General features: G+C 37.1%; 1 protein-coding gene across 4 annotated transcripts in view; it reads right to left on the reverse strand.

Annotated features, from left to right (window-relative positions):
• Window positions 1-24,759, reverse strand: part of znf536.L (zinc finger protein 536 L homeolog) — a 384,595-nt gene that overhangs the window by 224,888 nt on the left and 134,948 nt on the right. For all 4 annotated transcript variants that reach the window (XM_041590230.1, XM_041590228.1, XM_041590227.1 and 1 more), the window contains exon 5: window positions 8,467-8,541. In XM_041590230.1, the coding sequence (XP_041446164.1) occupies window positions 8,467-8,488 (22 nt within the window). In that variant the 5' untranslated portion in view covers window positions 8,489-8,541. The remainder of the gene's footprint in view (window positions 1-8,466; window positions 8,542-24,759) is intronic.

The raw sequence follows: 24,759 nt of genomic DNA on the forward strand, positions 1-24,759 counted from the left end.
GAGACACTTAAGTGCTGAATCCCAATAGCTGAGCCTGTAGTCCTAGTACAGAATGTGTGACCCTAGAGGCCCAAGGTGCTTATTAGAACTATATTCCCACAACAGTGCCAGGCATTATATCAACCAGCCCAGACTCCTTGCTTGCAAGTATTGCTGGATGTTGAACTATAACTCACACAAATGCCAGGAATTGTATTAGCAAGCTCCTTGTTTGCGATTATAGCTGGATGCAGAACTATAACTCACACCAATACAGTATGGAGTGCCAGGGATTAAACAGAAGCACAAACAGGAACAGAGCTGGGTCATGACCAATAAACTAGACAACGTGATACCCAAGGATCAACACAAAATCAGCAGTCAGACTGGCCAAAGTCAAATACTAACAGATAGCTGGAATTAACAACCTGAAATAAGCTTTCCACAACACCCACTACTTCAACACACAAAACCTGTTTGCTTAGACAACGAGCGACCAGAGGCAAGGTCTCTAAAAAGCCCCCCCCCCAATAGCTGATTGGTGGAAGGCTTCAAGTAGGTTTAACCCCTCTCCTTGCCCCTGACATCCTCTCCCTTTACCTATTTATAAAACCATATGTATGGTATGGAACCCCCTCCTACTTTTTTTTAGTTTTGTCACTTGCTGTTATTCGCCATTTTGTTTGTTTTCACAGGTGTGCTGGCAGGGTCGAGGAATTAATCGATCTTTGCAATTGATCTTTCTTTGCATTAACATACAATGCATAGTGTATTTTACCATTTGTCCATCAAATTGTTCAAGGGGGTTTCAGCATAATAAGCATTACTTATTAAATAAATTATTTATTTTTTAGGTTTCTGATCCTCTGCCCTTTATTTAAAAAAATAAGTCTATAAAGACTATTATTTTTTTTAAAAAAATGCTTTGGAGTACATGTTGCTGTCCACAAATCGAGAAATATGTTGGGAGCTACTGGGAATGCTTGAGAACTTTCAGCCATTCCAAAGAGAAATGGTGAGCTGGAGCAGCTGAATTGTTTATCACTAATTTTCCTAATACATGACTGTTGCCGCTTCCCCCCATCAACCGGTTTAACCAAACCAAAGAAAATACCCACTATAGATCATATAAAATAAACACCTACAAGTCTTGGAAAGCACTGTATCTAACTAGAAGGTTGCTTTCATCAAGCAGACCAGAAGGTAATACCTGTTGAATAGTTGCTGTGGATTACCAGACCTGGTACTGCAGATGCTATTCTACTTCCACCCCATAAATTTTCTTTTCTCTCTCCTAGATGAGCAATTTGTAAAAACCAGACCTACGCATGTCAGGTCATGTATAACTAGCAGTTTTTGCCAAGAAATTGCACTACACATAAATAAATATAGTCTCACAACCAAATGCCATGATTGTTTGAGTTCCTATATGTGCTGATCCAGTTTTGCCAACCTACCTCTATATACTGTACTTGAGTGCGGCAGGCTTTTGAAGTAGCCTTGTTACCCAACCGTATTGCTTTCTGCATGCTGCAACTTGCTCCTCTAGCAATCACTTCTGTCTCACCTATTTTATTCTATTCTGTTCTCTCTATTTGCTCATTACACATCAGAAAGGCACTTTTGCTATCAAAACACTCTGCTACATAAAAAGTTAAAATCTCAATAGAAATCAACAGAATTGAACATTACACGTTTCCCACTTTAGGAAAACATTACCTACAATATGTCTAATTTCATAGCTTCCAGACCGAATGCTTTGACATAACAATATTTTTAGAAAAAACAACATGTCTGGAATCTGTTGTTTATAAAGAGTTGCTCATATTAAGTGTAAGTCAAGCAGAAAACTAATTGAGCTAAAGGAATATCTTTGAAGTCAATCAACGCATTATCTGCATGTCATTTACTGGCCCTATTTTTATCCTATATGGAGAATTCTATCTGCATGAAAAATACTTTAGCACACAGTAATCGCGAAAAAAGAAAAAATCTAATCATGATTAAAACATGTTCATATATATATATATATATATATATATATATATATATATATATATATATATATATATATATATATATATAAATATATATCGCATATAGGAAGGGACTAAAATTAATTAAATTTCTGGTAGTACCTGAATCTTTGATATGTACTAATGTTGCATAGAAGTACTAATATAAGTGCTTATTAAATTATACTAAGTGATCCTTTTTATACATGGCCAGAGGTAATTGAGGTTAAACGAAAAAGGAAGTGATAAAACTGTAATGTTGCTATAATTATTGCAAGTCAAACTGTCATTTACAAACTGGAAGGCAGGGTGTAAAGTGCAAAAAGCATGCACAATCCCCCAATTTTTTTTGCGCATTTCTTTTTTGAATTAATGAATTGCTGCAGGTCTCTGTGCTCTAACTTGGAGCCCTTAGAAACCTACCCTAGGGACCCTGGGCAGAAGTAAGAGTACTAAGTGCCTCAAGAGTTCTTGCATACAATTTATGGAATGGGTAGGGGCAGGAGAGAGGACACAATTTTGTACCTCTGTCCTCCCACCTATATTGAATACTGTCCTGCTAAATGCAAGCAATGATGTATTTATGGGGCTGGTTGCGGGTTTTGTGCTCTAAAACGAACTTGTAGTCTGGAAGACAGGATGCTATGTGCAAAAAAATGGCAGTTGCACCCATTTTTTGCACTTTGCACCCAGGCTTCCAGTTGTAACTTGTGTCCTTTTATGGTCATATAGTAGTTCTGTGACGATAATATGTGTCTGCTATATTTTAAAAAAAAGTCTGGCCTTTAAGAATCACTGCTTTTATACATAATGAAGGAATGCTTCTTATTATAGATAAAATTACATAAATATATATATATACACATACATGCACACACACAAACAGATTTTATATCCGGACACACCAACGTGGCATATGCATTCATGCAGAGAGGGATAAATCCAGTCATTCCAAGCACATAAATTATTCTTTTCAAAACTGAAATCTCATAGAGAGACTGTAAATAGGTCCTGTAAGAGGGAGGTCTGCTTTAAATAAACTGGCATTCATTCTGAAATATTCCCAAACTGCTTTTACTGGTAGCCATTTTTAAAGCATAACACTCCCTGAATCTGCAGCTTTCTGCTTTGAAGAATTTGCATTTGAATGTTTATGTGCCATGGGATTTAGTAAACAGAATAAAATACCTTCTTGGTATTGTTTTGTTTTGCAAGTTTACTGCTGAGCAGATAGTATTAATGTATATCTTTCTTACAGAGGGGAATCAGATGCTGCTTTATGGTTTTTGCTCTCTTTTAATACTGCTAATTAACCCATTAAATGTATGGCTAGCCTTGGCACTTCCAAAGGCTCTTCTTTTCAGAGCCTGTATGATGCTCAATTCAAGCTTTATGCATGCATGGTGTTGCATTGTGGAAAAAATTTTACTTTTGAGAGTGGAATTATTTTAATCTTTAGCCCATCTTACTTTTGAGAGTGAAATTATTTTAATCTTTAGCCCGTCTTACTGTATGCTCTGATATAAATGTACTCAGTCTGCATGTAATACATTTTCCTGGAAAGGTGAAAATATATGATCTACCTTAGACAATGACACAAGGGGCAATTTTAGACACGTTGGTGGCCGTGATTTTAAGTATCTCAGCATGCAGGACCAAACTGATCAAAAAATAAAACACAATCAACACTGGGCCTGTAGTGGAGAGGATATCCTAAATAAAAAGTTATAACTGCACTAATAATTTACTAATTTAGTAGTTGGTCATCTATATACATTCTACATGGAGCAGTCACTACAGAGTATATTATCCAATAAGATCACTGCACAAATCTGATGTGGGGCATGGGAAATCAGCCATTTTTTTTAGATTAAAGCATGAAAGTGGAGGATGAGCAATACCATTTGCCATTATAAAATAAGTTTCCCAGAAAGTGAAAGCAAATGTATTTACAGGACACCTAGATTCATTCAAACTATCACCAAAATATGTTAAACCGGCTTTTCAAAATGGCTAATAAATAGTTCCCTGATTCCTCATCACTGTCATTGACATGCCTTGTTTATCCAATAAAGATCACATAATTACATCTCACTTTTCCCTTTACATATATACATACATATGTCTCATAGTGTATACATAAGGCAAAATTAGAATCTATATTTTAGACATGGTTCTTTCTTTTCCCTCTACTTACTAGTTGATTCAGCAATGGATGCTAAAGCTTATTGCAAACACTGAGCTCAAATTGGTGCCAACAAACAATGCCACTCAATTAACCCTCTGGCAGAGTAGAGAGAAGTATATGAATTGGTACTCCCCTTCTACATGCCTGAGTACAACATTCTGTCATTCACTGCAATGGATACAAGTGCTGCTCCCCTAGTCATGTCTCCTAGACAACAATAAAGGTTAACCTGAACCTTTGGCTAAATCCCCTCCTCTTATTCTATGTTGCTGTGAAGGAAAGTGATCCTTTGTCTCCTTTTATAAAACAGTTGTAATGACGGCCATTTAAAACCAGTAATTAGACGAAATAAAGCTTAAGTACTACATTTTTAGCAATACCCAGAAATATTGCATTAAATCGAATTATTTTGTTTATTGTTTTACCTATTTTCTACTTTTTTTTTAAAAAAAAAGTACATTTTTCCATAAACGAATATTCTGTTTTAAGCTATTCAAATGTATGGACTGCATCCTATAACTCAGCTGCAGCTCAGATTTTTCAGTGGCTTAATGGCAGTCTGCCATCTTTCCAACTCCGACATGGCTGCAATAGAGTGCCACATCCTACTTCTTGATGTCCATGATTGGGTGGGTTTATTATATACAAATGGGCATCAGGAAGACAAAAGAGGCATTGGACATTTTCCATCTACTTCAATCATAACTTGTCTCTGTACAGTGTCTGTGGTCATTATGTCAATGGATTACGTCTACATTGTGTCAATGGAACACACAGTCACTACCAGCAATGCAAAGACAGACACTAGTTTAATAGTAATTACAAAAAATTCTGAAATAAATGACATTTTCACGTGTTGGAAAATGTCATAGCTGCACATATAGTGAAAAAAAACAGAATAGAATAACTGAAAATACTGGACATTTTCACTGCATTGCCTAGCTTACACTGTGTGTGGTTGTGTATAAGTAAAAATGAAAAAGCCATATCCTGTACTTATAATATTTAATAGAACTGTTGAACAAAAAAGAAATAAATTACATTTATGGTTGATCACAAAAGTCCCAGTGTGCCAATCTGTGATAAAACTTACAGGAGGGAAGGGGTATAATAAAGTACTGTTACTCATCTTCCCAAGTGCCTAATGTGCCCCATAAAGAGGGCTCACTAACTGCATGTGAGAAAATGATCAGCCCAGGGAATGGTTTTTACATTGTGTTGGAATAACAACTTGACACAAAGAGCATATCGCAGCACCTCTGGGTGTAGGGGACACCTCTTTGACAATCTTTACAGTCAAACAGAGGAGAGCTCAGAAAAGAAAAGGGGGTGGAGCATCATGCTAGACAAAGAAATAACTGAAATGAGCTGCGGTTTACCTGCTTGTGATTTAGAAACAACCTAAGACTGAATGTAGGAGGAAAGGTATATTATTATTATTAGAGTAAATTTAGAGATTTAGAGAAAATAGGTTTAATTATTCTCCAATTATTTAGGGAATAATGCACCCACTAGTACAAAATACATTGATATTAGAAGTCACTCATGAATTCCATGACCATATAAAGACATGAGGCCAAAAACAAAAGTATCCAGGTTATGGAACTCTGAGGTGGCTTCTATCATCCTCATACTTTACAACTGGGAATGATTATTTATGACAAAAATGATATCACTAAGCACCTATTATATAGTGAATAAAGTAACCCCTCTTGTAAAATATAAGGATATAGGTCATGGAACTCCGAGGTAACTTATAATATCCTCATATTTTACAACTGGGGGTACTTTATTAATTATAATACACAAATTTTAGTGAGTCATGTGACAGAAATGACATCACTACTCACCGTTTATAACTGATGACATCACTACTCACCGTTTATAAGGATATAATTTACAAGATATTCATGGCTTTTGTGTATTATAATGGATTACATTGTTAGAAGGAAATGTTTTGCAGGATATTCATGGCTTTTGTTTTTATAATGCTATAATGCTAATAAAGACTACCCATTATACCCTAAGCCCTTTGCCAGAAGCATATTTTAAATGGAAGAACTCAAGTAGTAAAGTCAAGTGGGAGAAATTTAATTTTAAACGGTAAGGGTTGGTTGAAGGGGTTTGGATTGTGCATCACGGGTGTGGATGCCACATGCAAGACGTTTCTAAAGATAGAATGGTAGGTAGGAGCAATAAAATATGATAGATGTTAGTATTCTGCAAATAAAGGAAAATATATGTAGTGTTAGTAAACCAGCTAGTGAGTAGAATTAATCTGGCAGTTGTGTTGATGGCAAAATGATGATTGCATGGAATTAATATCCATGGAGGATATGGGGAGTTATTTATCAAGAAAGTAGATTTTGAAAGTGAAGAAAAGGCCAGAGTCAGCTATGACCCCCAAGTCAGTGAGCTTACAATGTGGGAGTAGAAGGATAGATTTTGTTGTATGCAGCATAGAGACGGTACTGAAATATCTGCATATCTGCTCATTATATTTGGAATGTGTAAAGGGAATAATCAGTAGGTATAAATTAATGAACAATGACTCTTGAAAACATTTTTGTGAGACATTGATCACAGCCCAGCCCACAATTATATAGACAGCTTACAATAGCATTTTTGATCAATTTTATGGCAACTGATGGCACAATTTACTGATCTTTATTACAAATAAAATACAGACACATAAATATGGACATTGGGCACAGTACATTGACAGCATTGAGCTATAAAGGAGTCTATTTGTGTGGTTGGATGTATACTGCACTTGCTAATCTCCATTAAACAGATTATTTATTTGCAGTAACAAACGTATTTCTATGAGATTTTACATCTCATCGAGATAGGGTTATATCCTATAGCTGTACAGACAGCCATGATTGATATTTTTAAACCATTTTTTAAACCATCATTTACATTTGGATAGCTTATTTATTATCTATTTTATGGTTTGCAAATAAATAATGCCACGCTTAAAATGTCTTGTCCTGTCGCCACTGTCTTATAATAAAACTTTGTTTGAAGACTGTCTAGCCTAATGGGATTAATCTACCTATTGTACTTTTATTGCAGTTAAGAATATGACTGGTAACAGTACAATTAACTAAATGGCATCCACCACAGTAGAATATAATCATTCACTCCTTTCTTTATGAAGACAAACCATAGGCTATGTAATGCCCATGGAATAATAAGATATTATGAGTGCATTAATGAAATTTGGAATCACAATATTATTAGATCAGAAAGAAAGAAGAGGTGATGACCCATAGGCAGTACCCTAGTGGTATCTCTTTTTATATCTACTTTGCCCCTCAAATCTCTGAGGACTGTGCACTTGTTTATAGATCATCCCCATCATGGGCTGGCACATCTTTTCCTCGGCATCTGATTAAGTTAACAATGTGCTGCTATTTGCATGCAGATTTGCCAGGGCTTTCTCTACAGCTGCTCCCAAAGACTTGGTCTTTCTCTGTAATGCGATAGCGCAGCAGTCAGTAAATGCAATCTTTGTCAAAACCAGGTGTGCTCTTGATTTCGTTCCCATTCGTTCCAAGCAATTTTTCATTCTTCTAACATTTAGAAGGCTCTATTGTAGCTACATCTGGAGCTAAAGCTCACTTAATAATTATATACATTTATGAAAGCAAAGATATATTATCAGGATCCCAATATTTTCTGTTCATATCACCTTTCCTTAATTTGCATTTGTAAAGAGTCGTTGTGCATTAGTATTAAAAATCTATAATAAAGTCTAACGTTCCATTAATCAAAGCCTTTTTTACAGCTGTGAATGCATGAATTCATTTTAGATAAATAAAAGCCTTAAATAAAACAGCCTGATTTTCATATCTAGAATGTGCAAATGTGCACGGCCCTTTATGGACCCTTTTTAAAGTGAGATTTGTCATTTATTTCACATTGTTAACCCTTTAGCATTACCAATAAACATATACACTGTAGTAACAGGATTGCTGGACAAAGATTTGAAGAATACCTAAGGTAGTTATAACTGTAGTTCTTCATCTGGTCTGCTAGGGATATGGGACATTGCCAAATGTAACCCCATCTCTCGATTTCTCTCTCTTTGTGTCTCTGCACCTTTTTGTTTTGGTAAATTAACTCCTATAAGCATTATGTTTGGATCAAATAAGTATTACAGTTCAATTTAAATACAATATAAACTAATATCTACCTTATACTGGATGAAACCATAACCTTAAAATGAAGATTTACCCTTCTACAGACAGCAAAAATCTTAAAAAGTTAGTGACTAACCTTTAACTTTTTGGTCCCGCATCGCTCAACCAGGCAGGACTTTAAATAACAGACCGAAGAGAAAGAGGACAAGGCCTGAATAGAAATAGAAGAGGTAAAACATAATAAATATATAGCCTCACATTTAATCCATTTGTAAGCCATATTATTACAAAGTTGAGAGATACATGGCAAAAGCAAAAAAATGAAATACTACTAAAAATCCTCTGAATCCATAGAAACCACCTTGAAAATTAGCTTTAAAGGGCAAGTAAAATAAAACTAATATGGTTTCTTTGCCGTAGGTGTGAAATAAGCCATGAGTAACAACTGACTCTGGTTTATCACAACACTCAAACCAATGTATTCTATATATTTTGTTATCTGTAATACAATGGTGCCTACAGGATATTGCATTGGAGCCGGCATTGCTAAAAATTAGTCCATTTATACAAAATATATTACAGTTTCTTAAACAAATACACAAAATTTTGGACAACGTAAAATCACATTACCGTTAAATGTATATGAAACACCTTTTCAGAAATAGTCATCATTCAAAGTAAAGTTATTACCGTATTAGTTATACTAATACTTCAGACTTAGGACAGGTCGCTCTTGATCTCTACCATTTTTGTTTTATTGATGTCCTTTGCTACAACATGTGAATATATCTACAATACAGAATTGTTAGGAACAGATTTTTCTAACCACCATTTCATTATCTATACGTTTCAATGTATCAAACAGCCATCATGAATTTACGTTATTTTCATAGAAAAATAGGTGAATCATTTTCTAAGACAAGGATCAGGCAGTGTATTCCAGTTCCTCTGAGCCAAAAGCTTTGAATCTGCTTATTGATCATTTAAAAAATTACATCTTTTAGAGAAGAATTGCACATGCAATTTCACATAAACTTAATATCTATACTATAATAGATACAATCAAGTGAAGAAGCTGACCTAGAATTATGTGATGGTCTGATAACAGCCTGTTCTTTTTCTTTAGTGCTTTAGGGACAGCAAGGGATTGCTAAGCACCAACCCAAACTACAGAAAGTGCTGAAAGGGTTAATTGTACAGTGCCTTTACATACAGGTTCCAGCACAGCCTGATCATTTTGGATCAACTTGGACTAAAATCTCTGACTAGCATGCATTGTTGGATGTTCTTACACAACAGCTAGCCATATTAAGTGGTTTTGAGTTCCATATGTATACAGTGTTTTGACAATATTTTTTTCCTGCACTTATTGTTGTCCTTGATAACTTCACAAAGCAATCTATAGCTTGACAAATTTCCAGAATTACCATTTCTACCTAACAATGCATATTCTGACAAAGCTTATGTTAGTTTCCATGCAAAGTGATTTCATATTTAGTTTAATCAAAAGCTGTTCATGTCTATATATATTTATACGAGCATTATGTGTGGTCAATGTATACTGTGTTGCTTTAAAAAAAATAGAAAACAACAATGAGTTTTGTTTTGCTCCAAGGTTCATGACTGACACGACAAGTAACGGGTTTGTATTAGGTTATTTATATATAGGCTGGCAACATCTCTGGAATGCATCTTCAGCAATAAAGATACTATAATTGTCCTGGTGTTATCTATATAGAATATGTCATGCCCACAATATCCCCTTTTGTTTATCCCCTTGTGTTACATGTTCATGTTTTTGGGATATGGAGTACCCATTCGTAAGGGATTTGTACATACTGTACAGTCTTGGACTGGGATGCCAGGGGCCCACCTGAAAACCTTAGACTGTGGGCCCACTTTCCAAACTATTATTCCACCTCTACTCACTTAACCTTTTTATTCTCCAAGTCTTTTATATCTACTTACTATACTCTATTGTTCCATTATCAAGCCTCTTGTTTCCTAAAAAGAAATAGGGAATGACCGTGATATATGCCAAATGATTAGAAGCAAGAGGGCCCTGGTATCCCGGTAGGCCAGTCCGACACTTATACTGTAGTATTACTAGTTGTCTTTATATATTTTCAAAAGTGTCCTTGTGTAGCAAATTACGGTATATCTAGATATCCAGGGAATATAAATACAAAATATTTTTGTACAGGTCATTCCTAATTGAGAAAGCCAGTCGGATGACTAGCAAAACGTCTTCAAGGAAAGAAAATACAGCAAGTCCAGCTGATTTGACTTATTACTATAGGTAAATCTTAACCTATTCTCCTAAATGCCCTACAGGTAATACTGTATCCATCTCTGAGGGTTATAAGTAAAAGAAATGGTGTTAGGATACAGCACGTATCGCCACATTAAGGCCAGCTATACCACAAAAAATCATGCACAGTTATTATGATGCGTCATACATTTTGCCATGTATAAGGCAGATGTAACACATTGTCATATAATGAGGGTTTAACCAGAATGAATACAGGATTTAGTTCAGGATTTGGCCGAACCCCATAGCTTTTTTAGCAGAATCTTTTGTGTTTAGCTGAACAGAATGTGAACCTTTAATGTAACTTTTAGCTCTGAAAACAAGAAAGTGATACATTTTTGCAATTTTTTTTCACTTAGATCAAACTTCAATACCCCCCAAGAAAAAAAAGACTACCTTTTCACAGATTTTGAAACCCTTTTTCACACTGGAAGTCTTCACTGCCTAAATTTGTTCCCTTGGGTTCCCAGGTCTTATGGTGTAAAATAATGGCATTGTGTTCTGCATTTGTCAAGAAAATGGAAAACAAACCCCAACATGTAAATAGAGTTATTAGCTCACTGTAATGTAATTTACACTATTAAAAAGCAAGATGTTAATTGGCATGCAAGGGTTACAACAGAGCTTAATAAATATGCCATTATTTCACATGCCTTTTTACTGATTATTTTAGGTGTCAACATTTTTGACAACTTTATATAGGTAGGCATTTCTACACTTGGCTTGTCCAATTTTGAAAGAAACTAAGGGGTGGATTTACTTAACACCCCCATAGCAGAGTAAGGAGATTGACTGATCAAAGCAGTTTAACCCTTTCTGACAGATTGACACATTGACCAAAAGCTGTAAATGTGTTGATATATATACATCAATTCATTAAACACAGTCAGGAAAATGTTAATGGCTGGGGATAAATATAGATCTGCTGGAAATCCCTTTGGATCCCTCAGTTTGATTTAATAAATCATCCCCTAAGGCTGGGTATTATTGCAGATATTGATACATATTTAATATCTAATATATATCCACAGCAAAATCAACAACATTTTGCGTGTTAAATACAGTCATTATTTCTATAGTTTTAATATGACATAGTTTGTGCCTTGACTATTTTGCTATCAAAATCAATATTAAATTTTTCACACCATCTGTGTTTAATAAATTGAACTTGAAAGACTGCCCCAAATTAACAAATGTTATTCCTGAACTTTTGAACTGTTTCGTTAGGCTATGATTCTTATACTTTAATTCATTATAGAAACTGGTTTTCGTAACGCTTAAGCTGTGAAAGCAACAGAACAGAAAAGGCATTCAGTTCTCTGTTTTGTAACACAAGTTAATGCTGGGTTTAACAGCTTGGCAGAACTATCCAGCAAATTATAACCAAATAATGATAGCTAATGTACCCCTACTGGAAGAATAGGAATAGGGATGTTTCGATTTACATGAAAGACATTTGAAAAATGATTTATATCTGAAAAGTTTCAGGAGGTTTGTGTGGTTGCACAGAGAAGTATATTTTCTTTCAGACAAGTCTGTCACCCCCCATGACTACACATATCCCTCTACCACACCTAGTTACATTTAGTCCTGCCTTGGAGCAAGATGGAGGGTATAAAGGGCAGCACTGCATATAAACAAAGCAGAGAGCTTTGCTGCACAAGTAAGCAACTTCATAACAAAAATATAAAGTTTGTCTACATATGCTGTAAATTCTGTGGGCAGTTATTTACTACCTCAGCAGGATGGCTGTCTGCAACAAGGTTCTCACCTTTCCTTTCAATAGCTGCCTTTTCTTCCTCTCTGGTAAAGCAACAGGCTTCTTATCTTACTTTATGGAAGGGAATCTCTACTATCATTTAGAATAACTGTCAACTAATATTTATTATACATTATTTATAATGTGTCTGCAATGCAGGGTATCCCAAACCTAGAACTAACCCCAAGGTTCCGGTCAAAGCCCACACTTCTGCCTGTAGCAGCCGCCTTTGGCTTGGGTGGAGCCCCCACTACTCAGAGCCCGCCAGGTCTTATTATGGGAGAACCAAGATCAGATTTCTGAGCAAGCAAGGGAAATGAGCATGGTGTTGTAGAATGGGAAACAAGGAACGTAGTCAAAAGCCAGGCCGGGTCCTAAACAGCCAGACAAAGCGGTACAAATTCAGGAGAAGGTAGAGTAGGCAGGGTCACAGGCCAGTTCAAAACACACTGAGAGTGTAGTACAAAACAGGATCCAAGAGAATAGTCAAAAACACAGCAAAGATCAGGACAGGTAGCAAACTAGACTTAATCAGGGACAGGCAGGATCAGTAACGGAACAGTAATAAAACAAATACACACCCAGGAACTATAGAATAGACCTATTTTAAAACTAAAACTAAACTAGCCCTCTAAATATTTGAATTTCGTTCCAGTGATGACTCCACTTTACGTTCGGCACTTTCCGGATAAAATCCGGAAGTAGCCGAGCATGCAACCAGAAAAAAAGCATTTACAGAGACGATTCGGACGAGACATGCTTCCCCGCCAAGCCCGTCGCACCACCCACTAGACCACCAGGGTGAGTTGTCACAATGTCCCTTATTGATAAGTTCTTCATTTAAAAGAATTGTTCAGGGTAAAATAATAAAAAAAAATATTAAAATATTATTAATGAATAAAAAATGTTTCTAACATAGTTAGTTAGCCAAAAGTGTAATCTATAAAGGCTGGAGTAAACTTATGTCTAACATAAAACAGAACACAACTTCCTGCTTTGCAGCTCTCTAACTCTTAGTCAGTGACTTGAAGGGGGGCCACATGGGACATAACTGTCAAACTGTCTAGTTAGTTTGCTTTTGATCCTTAGGATTCAGCTCAGATTCAAAAGCAAACTAACTGAACAGGTATGTCCCATGTGGCTCCCCTTCAAGTCACTGACTAACTAAGAGTTAGAGAGCTGCAAAGGAGAAAGTAGTGTTCTGGCTATATGTATGACATTCATTCACTCCAGCCTTTATATATTACATTTTTGGCTAACTAACTATATTAGAAACAGTTTTTTATTTTGCACAGCCTATTTATTTAATTTAATTTTTAAACTGAACAATTCCTTGATGGACAACCTCATGCTTGTGTCCTACTGAGTAACCATAATAAACAACACTTCAGAGAATTCCTACATCACACGGTTGTCCTTAAAAGCTATAAATGTTATTCTGAAGTATTCACAGCTTATAAACTTGAATTAGGCATTATGCAAGTTTCTTTAGTTTTAACCAAGAACTCACGTATATAAATCTATCCTTAATATTGCTGCAAAAGGGAGAAAAAAATGGGCAGATGGAGCATGCAACAAAAGTCCATGGAAGTATACAGCTGTGACTAAAATAATAATAAATAAACTAATACCTGTAATTAACACAAATAAAGTTGTCCCGTCTGACATCAAACTTTTACCTGGTCTGCTAGTAGAGTGTGAAGAGGGAAATCGCCCAGGGTGACCTAAAGAATTTGTCACTATCTCTGGTGTTCTCTTCTGCTCTCCAGCTTGTGCCTCAAAGGCAGCTTATTTTAATCTAAATGTGTGCAAGTGCAATGATTATGCCAACATCCAGGGTGTTAATGTAAAGATCAACAATGGGGTATTTTAATCGCTATGATCTGAAGCTTGGCCCACACACACACGTCAGTGGCAAAGCTAACTCCAGGGACTTAAAAAAAAAATGCAAAAAAGAATGTGTGTTTACAGCTGTACAGTACACCAATACAGATTATATGTTTTCAGTGTTGCGGCCACAACAGAATGCTAATTAGCATACTAGAGTGATGAGAGCGGCTGTAAGGGCCTTATTGTTCCATTATTTCATGCAGACCAGCTGCCTTTGTTTATGTCACTTATCCTCTGGTGCCTCAGGTTTGTGCTCCAAAAATACTATTCCAATACAACGTTAATATTTTAAAAACACGGAGGTGGCACGTTGTCATTTTTCTTTGTGTGTGTCCGCCTCAAACTGCAGAAATGCTAAGCTGTCCTCGTTCTGTATTTAGAAATAATTTAGCAGCCACATTGAGACGCTGGCTGAATTCTAACATAATGGCTGCTGACTTGAACCAAGCAAAATGCATAACTATCCTGACATCACTTATGAGATTTAGATTGGTCAGTTAATGGAAGTCTTTACAAGGATCAATACCATAACAGCTTCTTGAAATGAACGTGATTTTTTTCCCTTCTTTTTTTTTTTTTTTTTAACACAGACCAGAACAATACGTACAGACCTGGGCTAGATTACAATTCAACTAAAATAACTAAGATATTTAAAGAGTTTCTATAGACCCCCCTTTTAGAATCCAGTATCAGTGTTTTCTGATTGTGGTGTCCTCAGATTCCCAGTCTTTATTTAATTTTTGTGTGTGCGCGCATTTCGCCTTTGTTGTTTCATATGTTATTTGGATAAAATGTACTCACTTGACATTACTGATTGCTGCAATATAAATGTTATAATGAAAAACAAGTTCATTTGTTTATGTATATTAATGCCGAACAGAGGTAATATTGACATCTGTTAGGCAGATTTCTGTAACTCGGTACAAACGCAGCAATCCTCCTCATTTGGCCAGATCTCTGAAAGCTTGGAAGAATCCTTAATGGTAAATATGCTACTTATAAACTATTCAGTTCTGTTTCAGATTTCAAAGCAATCATATTTTGCACCTCCACAGTTATATGTGCACACTGCTTTTTTGTCGGAGAGTCGCAGTGAAATTTTAGTAGGGCTTAAGCATAATGGCAACACTTATAAAAAGCTGTTATAGGTTATAAATTCTAAACATATAAATGGTTTACCCCTTATTTTTAGCACATATTCTGAATGACGCATCATCAAACTAGATGGTATGCATGTATAATAAATGTGTACATAGGAAAACAGTTTGGTCATGTACATTTCTCCCACAAAACAGATTTATTGAGGTTAATTGAGGCTCTGTAGTCAGAACTGTTATTAGGGCATTGAATTAGAAGCAAGTGCTCAGGACCCCGGCAATGTGAGGCACCACAGAGCCGCACATGTAGGTAGGAAGAGTAAGGTGATGGCTACACAAACACTTTATATCAGTGATGCCCAAGCTGCAGTCTATCGGCTGTTGAATGTTCTGGCTTAGGCCCGTCGCAACTAAAGCAAAGTTTGCAGCTAGAAGTTTTTGTTGAAAAGTAGCTACAAAGTAAGACAGTTACTTCCTGTCACAATTGGCACCCTATATCCAGAACAAGTGCTAGGCTCCCTGGTCTTGGCTCCGCTTCAGCATGTAGCAGCCGCCTTTCACTTCGGGAGGAGTCCTCCGCTAATCGGATGCCACCAGGACTTAATAAGAGAGGACCCTAGAAAAAGTTCTGGACGAGCAAAGGGGCACAATTGATTACCAAGGATTTTGGATGAAGGCCACAACTCAGGAGGAACCAAACAGAATAGCATGGTTAGACAGGCCAGGTCAGTACAGGCTGAGTTCAAGCAAGGTCAGACAGGCCGGGTCGGTACAGGCAGAGTTCAAGTAATGTCAGACAGGCTAGGATCAAGATTGGTGAGTTTAGAATAGTCAAGCAGGCAGGCAAGAGTCAAAACCAGTATAAACAAGCAGGATGCACAAAGAATAAGCACCCAGGAACTAAACAAGTTAGACCTAACCATGGGCAATCACTTAAATTCCAAAGTCCCTTTAAATACATTTGAATTTCGCACCAAAGCGCGAAGACATCATAACTCCGGCATGCAAAACCAGGAAGTGCCGACCACGTGTGCCATAGGAGAACCGGCAACAAAATAGAAAGGAACCACGTGCTGGGCGTCCCATCTGGCCACTAGACCAGCTGGGTAAGCGTCCCTTACATTTCCCCTATCAAGGACTGATCCAGAATCATTAAGATGTTGATTGGGAAGCCTGGAAAATACTGGTGATGACTGCACCAGACACCAGTTGTGGTCCTTTCCCAATTTGTCTGTATAGGCCCCATGTTATATGATAGTTTGTTTGTGAGCCAAAGGATTGGACATACCTGATTTTAGCCACCGCTTGAAGGGTCAATCAGCTGAAAATGTGCTTGTTATTGACTACACCATACATAAAGATAATCAAGATTGCCCAACTTTAGTTTCGGAATAACCTAAATTGTGTCTAGAATATGTCCAGAATATGTCTAACCATATAACATGCGTTTATGTGTTTTTTTATGGGCTATAATGGCATTGCAACTTGACTACTATGACAAATAGATGCAAGAAAGACCACTTTATTTAATACATTTAATGGCAAGCTCATAATATTGTGGGTAAATCTCAAGTTTTTTCCCAGGATACACAAACACATAGGAAATAAAAACACATCGGAAAATATAACTGATTCCTTGTCATTTTGTTCTCTTCATCACAGATTAATACATACATTGTTACGTAGTTAATAGTGATGGGCGAATTTGCGCCGTTTCGCTTCGCCGAAAAATTCGCGAATTTCGCGCGAAATTCGCGAAACGGCGAAAAATTCGCGAAACGGCGCCGGCGTCTCGTTTTTGACGCCGGCGCCCGTTTTTCCGACGCCGGCGCCCGTTTTTTACGCCGGCGTGCGTTTTTCGGAAAAATTTTTTGCAGCTCAAACACTATGGGTTATAAGGCCCAAAATATCCTCCATTGCCTTTTATGACAATTGCCTGACTAGTAACTGACCAAAAGTTTTATGGTACCTGCAACAGCTCCAAATTAAAAAGTGCATCAGTACAGATTGTACCTGTAACTCATTTAATAGATAAATGAAACAGGTGGAAAACTATCTAGAGGGTCTATGTATGAATAATATAATTAGTAATTCAATTCATTCTACTTTTAAGTCTTTGTCAAGTTTTGATTTCATGTTTTGAGTTTTAGAGAAAAAACAGGGTCATACACAGCATATTGTATGTATTTTCAAACCTTTACAAACCTCAAAAACTAAGATAACGAACTACTAACCCAATGTTGTAGCAATCCATATTCCAAACAAATACATAATGCCAACATGTTGGATAAACATGCCTACAGAGTTTTTAAAATAAATTTTGAGAAATCTATTGCCTTGAATATTAGCATTTCAGACGACACTGTCACTGCCCTAAAGAGTAAATTTCCTTTTAAATGGGCTAAAGAAAAGCTGGTATATCTAGGTATAACTTTGTCACCTAATGTGGATGATTGGGTTCGCATTAACTATTCCTCTACTTTGCAGGCGATTAATAAGGACTGTATAGCTTGGTCATATAGGCTGCTGTCTTGGTTTGGCAGAGTGAATTCCCTCAAAATGAATATTCTCCCGAGACTTTTATACATTTTTCAAATGCTTCCATTTCGTCCTCCTAAGGACTTTTTCCTCACGCTCCATACCATTATATCCAAATTCGTGTGGAATGGGAAACAGCCGCGCATCAAGCAGGAGATACTCCGACACCGTCGGACCGCGGGTGGTGTTGGTTTGCCAGACTTTAAATTATACCATCAAGCGAGTGTACTCGTGCGATTATTAGATTGGACTTATAACGCAAACTCTAAAGCTTGGATACAATTGGAACAGTCTTCAGTGCCATGTCCTCTCAAGTCCATTCCTTGGCTTTCTCCGAGACTTCGCCCGATATCTGCAAGGGATTCTCCTCTTATACAATATTGCCTTTACTTGTGGGACGCTTTAAAGACGACAGCAAATCTAACTACATTGCATTCCCTCCTCACCCCTCTGACATCTAATAACGATTTCCCTCCGGGACTACGGGCAGATTACTTTGCCAAGTGGCAGGGCAAAGAGGTGACTCAAATTTACCATATCTGTCCTATTGGAGTTATCCCTTCGTGGGAGCAGCTACAAACTACATTCAATTTACCGGGATCGGAACATTTTAAATATCACCAACTTACCAGTTTTATTAGAGCCACCTTGTCTCGTCCGACCATAGCTCCGCTATATACGGAATTTGAGAAATTATGTACTCGTGGCTCCCCACCTCTCAGGAATATCACTTCCTTATATCAGATACTTCTGCAACAAACCACCGCCAGATCTTCCCCTATTACACGCTTCAAGAGTTGGGAAGCTGAACTACAGGTGACTTTTACTGACCAGGAATGGGAGGATATTGTAGCTAAAACTTTCTCGGGTCCTAGAAGCTGTAAGACACTAGAAAACAACTATAAAATCCTCTCCCGTTGGTACAATACTCCCACGAGACTCCATAAAATGTTTCCCACCTCCACCGACAAATGTTGGAGATGTTTACAACATCCTGGCACCATGCTACACATTTTTTGGGCCTGCCCTAACATCAGGTCATTTTGGGCTCAAATCTTAGACGTATGCAACACTCAGCTGCAGTTAGGTATACCCAATGACCCAGCTACGCTACTCTTGCACTTCAATACGGACTCTGTGCACTCTTATAAAAAGTCCCTGATGCAGTTTGCATTGAACGCTGCCAAAATATTAATTCCTCGCAAATGGCAAAGTACTGTTTCCCCAACACGAGCTGAATGGATCCAAGAAATGGAAGAGATTCACAAATTTGAGGAGACCCATGCTGACTCTCATACTGATATTCTTAAACATTGGTCCACCTGGCGCCTATGGATACAATATCTGGACTCCATTGCTCTCATGAGTAATGGGAGTGCTCTTGCCAAACCAAGTCAGTGACTGTACTTGTATTCTTCATATATATTCCGAATGTATATTTGCCTGCAGATGTTGTTGACCTCTGTTTTTTGAAATGTGCGACTTAATGGTTACTATGTGAGACAAGCTGATATGTTCCCGAGTGCTCATTAGCCAGTTCTACTTGCCACTTCTGCTGGTAGCTCACGCTATTGCTGTGTCTGTCCCCCCCCCTACATCCCCAGTTGCTCTTATCTATAACAGCTCCCCAACTGTTTGACTGCCATGGCGCTGACTGCGGACATTTTACAGGTGAATTTGTTACCAATCCCTCTGCTGGCGATAGCTCTTAGTTTGATTTCTCATGCATGTATCTAAATATTATCGAGACAAAGCTTTTTGTTGGAAACTTTGAATGTCAATTGTTTATTCGATTTTTGAAAGACATTACCAGCTGGATTGTGCTTACATAATGTCTTACTGTTCTGAATATGCAGTCCTGTATGGAACTGTGTTTTTTCTTTCCTTTCTGTATTTTTTCTTACTTTCTTAAAACTCAATAAAAATAAAAATTTAAAAAAAAAAAACATGCCTACAGAGTTGCTTGAAATGGTTATTTGATAGCTGTCTCAATCCTTAACTTTCCCTCAAAACCTACATTCTCTATGTTTTCATAGCAGTCACCTTTCATTCCTCAGTTCATGACATTTGGATTGAGATCAGGGTTTTGAATGGGCCATTATAGATTATAGGACACCTTTTTGTTCTGGAGCCACAATTTTGTTTGGGATCATTATCCTGCTGCTAGGTCAACTAAGAACTGGTCAAGGAATCTGAATAGGCTGCATAACCCCAATTCAGTCTTCAACACTATACCACCTTGTGGTTTCTGCTCACTGGAGTTTAAAAGGTGTGCCTGACTCTTACACACACAGTTAATGGCCATCCACCCTTTTAAATGCATTATCATTAACAGTGAGGCATCCCCTCCGCCCTTATGAATTTTACCTTTTTCCTCTTTCACTGTGATTGAGGGAGAAAAGTTAGAGAAGGGTTTCCAGAGTCCAGAAGGAGTGGGCTTGGGTCAGTGGGGCCCACCGGGTTTTTTCTTGCTATCCCGCCAGCCCAGTCCTACTCTAAAAGTAATTGTTGAATCAGTGGTGTAAGTAGATGTTACTGGAGCCCACAGAAAATTACTTTTAGGGCCTCTTTTAGGACCATCATATCAAGGGGTTTTACCAACATGCCTGTGTTGAATAATGTGTACAGTCCAATTAATATTACAGCATAACTGTAACTAGTGCTTAGAATAACAATATTATTTTTAGACCTAGCCTAATATTAAAAAAATACTATTATTAATATTGGAGGATAATGCATTGCATTTCTCTCAATTATATGTGCTACAATAAATAGGGATTGAATAAGAAATTATATCAGTGGCAGCCTATGGACTGGCAGAGTAGTGGCGGAATTTTATAACAAGGCCCAGGACAGGGCAATATGCCATTGGCAAACTCATGAAATATCAAGGTTCAGGATGAAATAAACAGCATAGAAGAACTCCAGTAAAAGAGCAGGGAATGGAAACTGTAAGAAGTGAAACAAGCAAAATGAAGTCTCTATAATCTTCCTGAAATCCATTACATACAGCAGCACACTGTAACTCACACTGTAATTAGCAATAACGCACTGAAATCCTCTGTATGTTACATCAACACATATAACATATCTACACAATGAAGCACAAAGGCAGCATCAACAATTACATCAAGCACATCCAGATTTAGGACAGCAGGTGGATGTGGCTCGCCAAAGGACTTTTATGGCCTCCAACCCACAATTCTTTGTTGACTCTACCTTTGTTATATAGCTCATTCTGTAAACATTGAGTTTCAGATACACAGCCTACTACATGTTAGATGTTGGACAGGTTTTCTATGTACAAGTACCTATGATTTTATATGACAAGCTATTAAAAATGCATTTCGGCAACTATAACTTCCAATAAGCAATGCCTCACAATGCCCAATCAAGGAGGGAAAAAAATAACTAAATGAATGAGCATCAGCTGTTCCTAAAGAGACATCTCAGATAAATGTAATGCTGCTTGTAGTATTTCTAATAAAAATCTGTGATGTGAGTGTTTAATACATTTTCCATCCAATAATGCTTGTAACAGAGAGCATGCCACAGGTACGCAGCAATCTCATATACAGCAGTTAGTGAGCTCTGACCATTTCCCCCACTGTGGACACAACATAGATTTTTTTTAATTGGATCCAGGAGCTAGCTAAATTACCCAGTCACTGCATGTTAAAGAATCCAGCTAGTTCTATACCAATAATAATAAACTTTCTATTACTGCTCATCACTCTGTGACAGTTCTATCTCTTACCTTAAAAATAGACAATTTCTTCTCATTACTCTACAAGAAAACCTTCTAGCTATACAACTTACAGAATGACTGTGGTTTTGTATGATGTTCATGTTTATGCAATTAAAACAATTTGCTGGCAAAAATGCTGCGGTGACAATTGCGAATCTACATGCAATTTGTTCTGTGCCATCGACTAATTCGGTCAATTGAAGGCTGTATATATATATATAAGGCTGATTGTGATAGTATCAACAATCCAGACAGAACCATGAAAAATGACAATACCCCATACATGTACCAGATGGGTATGGCCAAAGCAGGTACTTCCTGTTCAACAGGGTATAATTAGTTTAACATAAAAATCTTCAGTACATTCTGAACACTAAAAAAAAAAAACCTTTGTCAAAACAAACCTTTGTTAAAGGGATGATTCACCTTTATGTTAACTTTTAGGGGCAGATTTACAAAATTCGAGTGAAGAATTCGAATCTAAAAAACTTCGAATTTCGAAGTATTTTTTGGGTACTTCGACCATCGAATTGGTTAAATTCGATCAAATTCGATCGAATTCGAACGATTCGATCGATTCAAAGTAAAAATCGTTCGACTATTCGACCATTCGATAGTCGAAGTACTGTCTCTTTAAAAAATACTTCGACCACCTACTTCGGTAGATAAAACCTACCGAAGTCAATGTTAGCCTATGGGGAGGGTCCCCATAGGCTTGCCTGTGATTTTTTGATCGAAGGATTTTCCTTCGATCGTTGGATTAAAATCCTTCGAATCGTTCGATTCGAAGGATTTAATCGTTCGATCGAACAAAAAATCCTTCGATCGATCGATCGCAGGATTTGCGCAAAATCGTTCGACTTCGATATTCGAAGTCGAACGATTTTAGTTCCCAGTCGAATATCGAGGGTTAATTAACCCTCGATATTCGACTATTGATGAATCGGCCCCTTAGTGTGTTATAGAAAGGTCAGTTCAAAGCGACTTATAACTGGTCTTCATTATTTATTTTGTATAGTTTTTTTAAATTATTTGCCTTCTTCTTCTGACTCTTTCCCGCTTTCAAACGGGGGTCACTGACCCCATCTAAAAACAAATCCTCTGCAAGGCTACAAATGTATTCTTATTGCTACTTTTTTCTAATCATCTTTCTATTGAAGTCCTCTCCTATTCATAGTCCAATCTTTTATTCAATTTATTACAAGGTTGCTAGGGTAATTTGGACCCTAGCAACTGGATGGCTGAACTAGATAACTGTTGAATAAAAAGCTAAATAACTTAAAAACCATACGTTTTAAAAAATGAAAACTAAATGCAAATTATCTCACAATATAACTCTCTACATCAGTGATCCCCAAGCAGTAACTCGTGAGTAACATGTTGCTCCCCAACCCCTTGGATGTTGCTCCCAGTGGCCTCAAAGCAGGTGCTTATTTTTAAATTCCAGGCTTGGAGGCAAGTTTTGGTTATATACAAACCATGTGTACTGCCAAACAGAGCCTCAATGTAGGTTGACAATCCACATAGGGTCTAATAAATAGCCAATCACAGCACTTATTTGGCACCCCAAGAACATTTTTCATGCAAGTGTTGCTCCCCAACTCATTTTACTCCTGAATGTTGCTCACGGGTTCAAAAGGTTGGGGATGCCTGCTCTACGTCATATTAAAAGTTAACTATAAGGTGAACAACCCCTTTAACTAATATATTAAAGTGAAAGTATCCACCAACCCACACACTAAGGGGGTTATTTAAGTCCGAATTTATCTCAATATTTCTCTGCTACAAACTGTGATCAAATCCGCTCAGAATTTACACCCGAAAACTTTGGGGTATTGCACAAAACCCAGCGCACATTAAAACATCATTGACTTATATGCAACCTCGACGGGTCTGAGCTGCCGGGTTTTCAGATTCACACTTTTCCATCCTCGGGGTTTAATAAATTCTGGTTTAATAAAGTCAGATTTTCTAAAAAAAAAAAAATCATACATTTTTCGTGATTTTTAGATTCAGAGTTTAGTAAATAACCCCTTAAAGTGGGATACGGGTGAATAAAGCAATGTTATCTCAGGTGAGTAATAAATCACATATCCGTCTATTCATTACACCCAGAGAGATGTAGCAGGGCTCTTTTTATTCAGCTTGCATTGCATGGCTGTAAGTGTTATGTATTATTCTTAATTTAACACTATTGCATTTGCCACATTGGAAAATAAGCCAAGTAACAATTAACTTGATTTTATTCGTATACATCTTTTTTATTTTGCATCATTTATCAAACTGGGGATTTTTTTTTTTAGAGTAACGGTTGCACTGCCGCAAGCAAAACACCAGCAGCTAACAATTAATGCAGGACTTCAAAACATAGTTCTGATGAAGATCAAACGAAGCACTGAAAACTAAATGAAAACTTGAAAGTACTTGTGGAACTATCGGACTTAACCCGCATTGCAGATCCAGCTGGCTGAGATGTCACTGCTGACACACAGTGCTCTGTTCTAGAGGGGCCTAATTGTTATAAAAATGGAGTTCTACATATCCTAAGTATTCTTTTTGGACATCCCAAATCATTACAGGGATTAATGTGATGAATCTGGATAAAAACTGGGAACCTGAATATTTACATGCCAATGAGTGCAGTTTTACCATGTGCTTGGAATTAATAAAGATACAGTTGCCCATAAAGGGACAGATTCAATTTGATGAGAAATGTTTACAGTCTCTCCTAATTCAATTCCAGATATTCCTATAAAGCCAGATGCAATTAAATGAGAAAAACTTTTCTCTCTGTTTATCACAGGGAAACTCAATTAAAGTTTATGGGAAAATAACTGAAATTAGGAGAAAAGTTTTTCTCCTCCAATTGAATCTCACCCTGACTTTTCACATGATAACCATAAAATAACATTTTCTCATGGAATTGAAGCTGGCCCAAAATGTAGAATAATTAAAGACTATTACTGGCCAGCCAAGCAGTAACAGGCTATTAGCAGTAACATCTCCCTCTCTGCTCTACTTTATTTTGAGACAAGTCAGAAGAATGACATTGTACCCTTCAGCATAATGGACGCAGAAAATATATT

This window comes from Xenopus laevis, chromosome 4L (genome assembly GCF_017654675.1).
Source record: "Xenopus laevis strain J_2021 chromosome 4L, Xenopus_laevis_v10.1, whole genome shotgun sequence".
NCBI classification, from domain to species: domain Eukaryota; kingdom Metazoa; phylum Chordata; class Amphibia; order Anura; family Pipidae; genus Xenopus; species Xenopus laevis.